General features: G+C 43.5%; 1 protein-coding gene across 1 annotated transcript in view; it reads left to right on the top strand.

The window, feature by feature from the left end:
- Positions 1-3,260, top strand: part of LOC102672267 — a 30,638-nt gene that overhangs the window by 12,604 nt on the left and 14,774 nt on the right. The window contains exon 4 of the mRNA XM_031512429.1: positions 1,054-1,317. Coding sequence (XP_031368289.1) covers positions 1,054-1,317 — 264 coding nt within the window. The remainder of the gene's footprint in view (positions 1-1,053; positions 1,318-3,260) is intronic.

Below are 3,260 nucleotides of genomic sequence, written 5' to 3'. Positions count from 1 at the left end.
AGAGAGAGAGAGAGAGAGAGAGAGAGAGAGAGAGAGAGAGAGAAAGCTGGTCGCTAGGATAATTAGTCGATAGAGCGATTACGAAGCTTTGGCAAATGGAGCGAAAACGCGAAAACTGAGCATTTGGGAATCGCAGGATTCAGCTCGTTGGTGCAAAGACAAAGTGAATCCTAACGATCGATTCGCGGTAAATAATTTCCGGATAATCTTGGTACGTGCCAGGAGAACGAGAACCGCATTTGCATTCCAACGACTTCATTACCGGCCGTGTCGCCTATCGTCGGCGTAAATTCCGCCGGCGGCCGCCATTTCGGTAGGACGAAGAAGCAGTCTCGTTTTGTAAATCGCGAGGAATTCGGATCTTTGAGATCGCGTTACATCGGGGGAAGGGGGAAGGGAAGGAGCACAGATCCCAATTTATCGTACGGAAAACTCGTATACAACCGATTGGACGGACTCGTCAGGCATTAAAGATCGCATTTGTCGAAGAATGGAGGAAGCTGGTATGGATAATCGCGTTACGAAGACGATAAGCTTCGACAACAGAATTTTCCGCGCCGTTGCCCTTTTAACGATCGATCAATCGTTCCTACGTTCGAATTTACGTCTCGACGAACGATTCGCTCTGCTCGTCGGATAAAAAAGTACGATCCATCCTCCGAATTATCCACTCCTCGGAGCGGAACGAGAAAAAAAAAGAAGAAGAATCGCGTGACGAATACCTCGAATAATTTGGTCGGACGCCAGAACGGCATCCGTCGCTAACGATATTAAAATATTTATCGGCCAAGCCGACCAATCAACTAGATTAGTGCGGGGAATTCGAACGATAACGCTTTATCTCTCGATCGTTTCTCCGAAAACTAGATCGTTAATCCGAAACTATCCCTGAATAAAACTGTCGATAAAAATAGAGAGAGAGAGAGAGAGAAGGAGAGAAAGAGGCATCGATGCGATACAGAGAGAATAAAGAGATGACACGTATTTTTTTTGACTCCATTTCCCACGATTCCTACGATTTCTAACGACAATGTTGGCTCTTTCCTCTTTCAGCCGAGAAAGGGATGCTGCTGAGGCTCGACTTTCGGGACGAGTTCAAGCTCGAGGATAGTACCGACTGCCGTTACGATTATCTCGAGGTACGTGACGGCCAGCACGGGTACGCCAATCTCCTCGGCAACTTCTGCGGCACGAATTTCCCCCCCGAGATCACGTCCAAGACGAGGTATCTTTGGCTACGATTCCACAGTGACGAGAGCATCGAGGGAAAGGGGTTCAGGGCCGTTTGGAGTATGATACCAAGGCAAACCAATATACGTAAGTCTCACGATCGTTCCAACCCCCTCCGTCACGGCCTTGTCATTCCGTCATTGCGAGATTTTCTTAGCCGAGCGAGTAACGAGGCCGGGAGAATCCCGCTGAAAATTTGCCACCCCAGCCCCAGTGATAATAATTCACCAGGCGACGCGATTGAATCGGCGAATAATTTCCAACTCCGAGCGGGGATTATTTCGTAGATTGAGAGAGGATTTGTACTTGCGCGTCACGTGTCGATAGGGTTAGGACCTTGGTTAATCAGGAGACAGATAGGATGGATGCTCTCTGTATGTGTTTCGTTCGCGCGATCGAAAGTGATCGTTAGATCAGCGTGACAGGGGATGCATCCATTTTTGAAATTCAATTCTTATAATTAAAATTACGTTTAATTATATTTTTGTTTATATTTCCGTGTCATCGATCGATTTCAACTTTCTTTCTTTTCTTTCCTTTTTATTTCGATATCATTTTCGCGTGATGAAAAACATATATATATATATACACATGTACATATATATATATTCATTCTCTCGTTTCTTATTAATTCGCGTCTCCCTCCCTGCCGCAGAACCGAGACCGATGAATAATCATGATTCAGTTTTAATGAAGGTTCTAGCGTAAATTTCACGCGAAATTTCGGTTATTTCGAGGAAACGCAAAACATTTTATGTGACTTTGATTTTAATTCTAACTGTTGTTTCGGGGAAATGTTGTAAAGTGAAAAGTTTTTGATTTGTAAGTCCATTATATCCGAAACGACTGTACAGTCGCGACGTGTCAACGTTTTATATAACGGGGAAAAAACCGTAAAGAATCCGAGCGTAAAATAAACCGTTTTGTCGTTCAATATTTCGGCCGGGGGAAATATTAGAGAGGTATTTTCCGCGTTGATAAATTCCACGCTTTCGCGAAAGTCGGCGCGGGAAGGGAGGAACGAGTGGGAATTTATATACCGCGGCAAAAATCGTTGTTCATTCATCGAAAACAAACGTTACTGGCGAGCCGCGGCACTCAGATTAGAATACTCGTTCGGACATTAGCCCCGGCGACATCGACCAACCAATTGGGAAGCTTCCAATCCAACGGATTTCCCCGGCCACCCAACTTCTGTCTCTGAGGGGGAAAAAAAAATTTCTCTCTCTCTCTCTCTCTCTCTCTCTCAATTTCGCCGACGATAAATTCTACATTCATACGGATATTCGCGTATGGAAAAAAAAAAAATATTCTATAAATAATTTCAATATTAATATCTGTCACCGTGCAGAGATATTACCACTATTTGAATAATTTCTCGGCAATTTGCGAAAAATTACATTGGAAATATTTCGAGTTGGAAAAAAATCGCGAGAAATAATTATTCGTAATGGAACGGGATTCAAAAGTATTGTGAAAAGTGCTGTAAAGTGAAAATGACAAAAATGTGCGCGCGTCGAGTATCAATTTGTAATTCGTAATTATATACGAATTTTTACATTCAACTCGGTAAATTCTTTGCAACATCTACAAATTACGAATCATCGTGAAGAAATGATGATCCGTAACTCGAAACTCGGTCAATCCCACGATATATAAATATAAATATCGTGCAAAAATGATTGTTCAATTTCCAGATCGTACGTAATCTCTTAACTCAATGTGGGACGATTCCTCGTTACATTTGATTTTTCGCCTATACGAAACACGAAACGATAACCACGGTTTCACGGCGGTCGAATAAACCGGATTGGCAGGAACACGGCGTCTCGTACACTTCATTATTTCCCCGCATTTGCGCGCATCCGACACGATAAATGCCGTTTGAGCATTCGAGTATTGCTCTTAACACGCCCCAAAACGCGTCGCTTTCGAGAATCGTTCCCGAAATCGGTTCCCTAACGAGGGATTAAAATAGCGGCGCGTTGGTATCGTTGGATTCGAGAGAGGAAATTAATCAGATGCCGAGA

This window comes from Apis dorsata, unplaced genomic scaffold, assembly GCF_000469605.1.
Source record: "Apis dorsata unplaced genomic scaffold, Apis dorsata 1.3 scaffold_429, whole genome shotgun sequence".
Classification (NCBI taxonomy): domain Eukaryota; kingdom Metazoa; phylum Arthropoda; class Insecta; order Hymenoptera; family Apidae; genus Apis; species Apis dorsata.
Note: the sequence above shows the minus strand (reverse complement) of the source record. Positions and strands in the feature narration are given on the sequence as shown.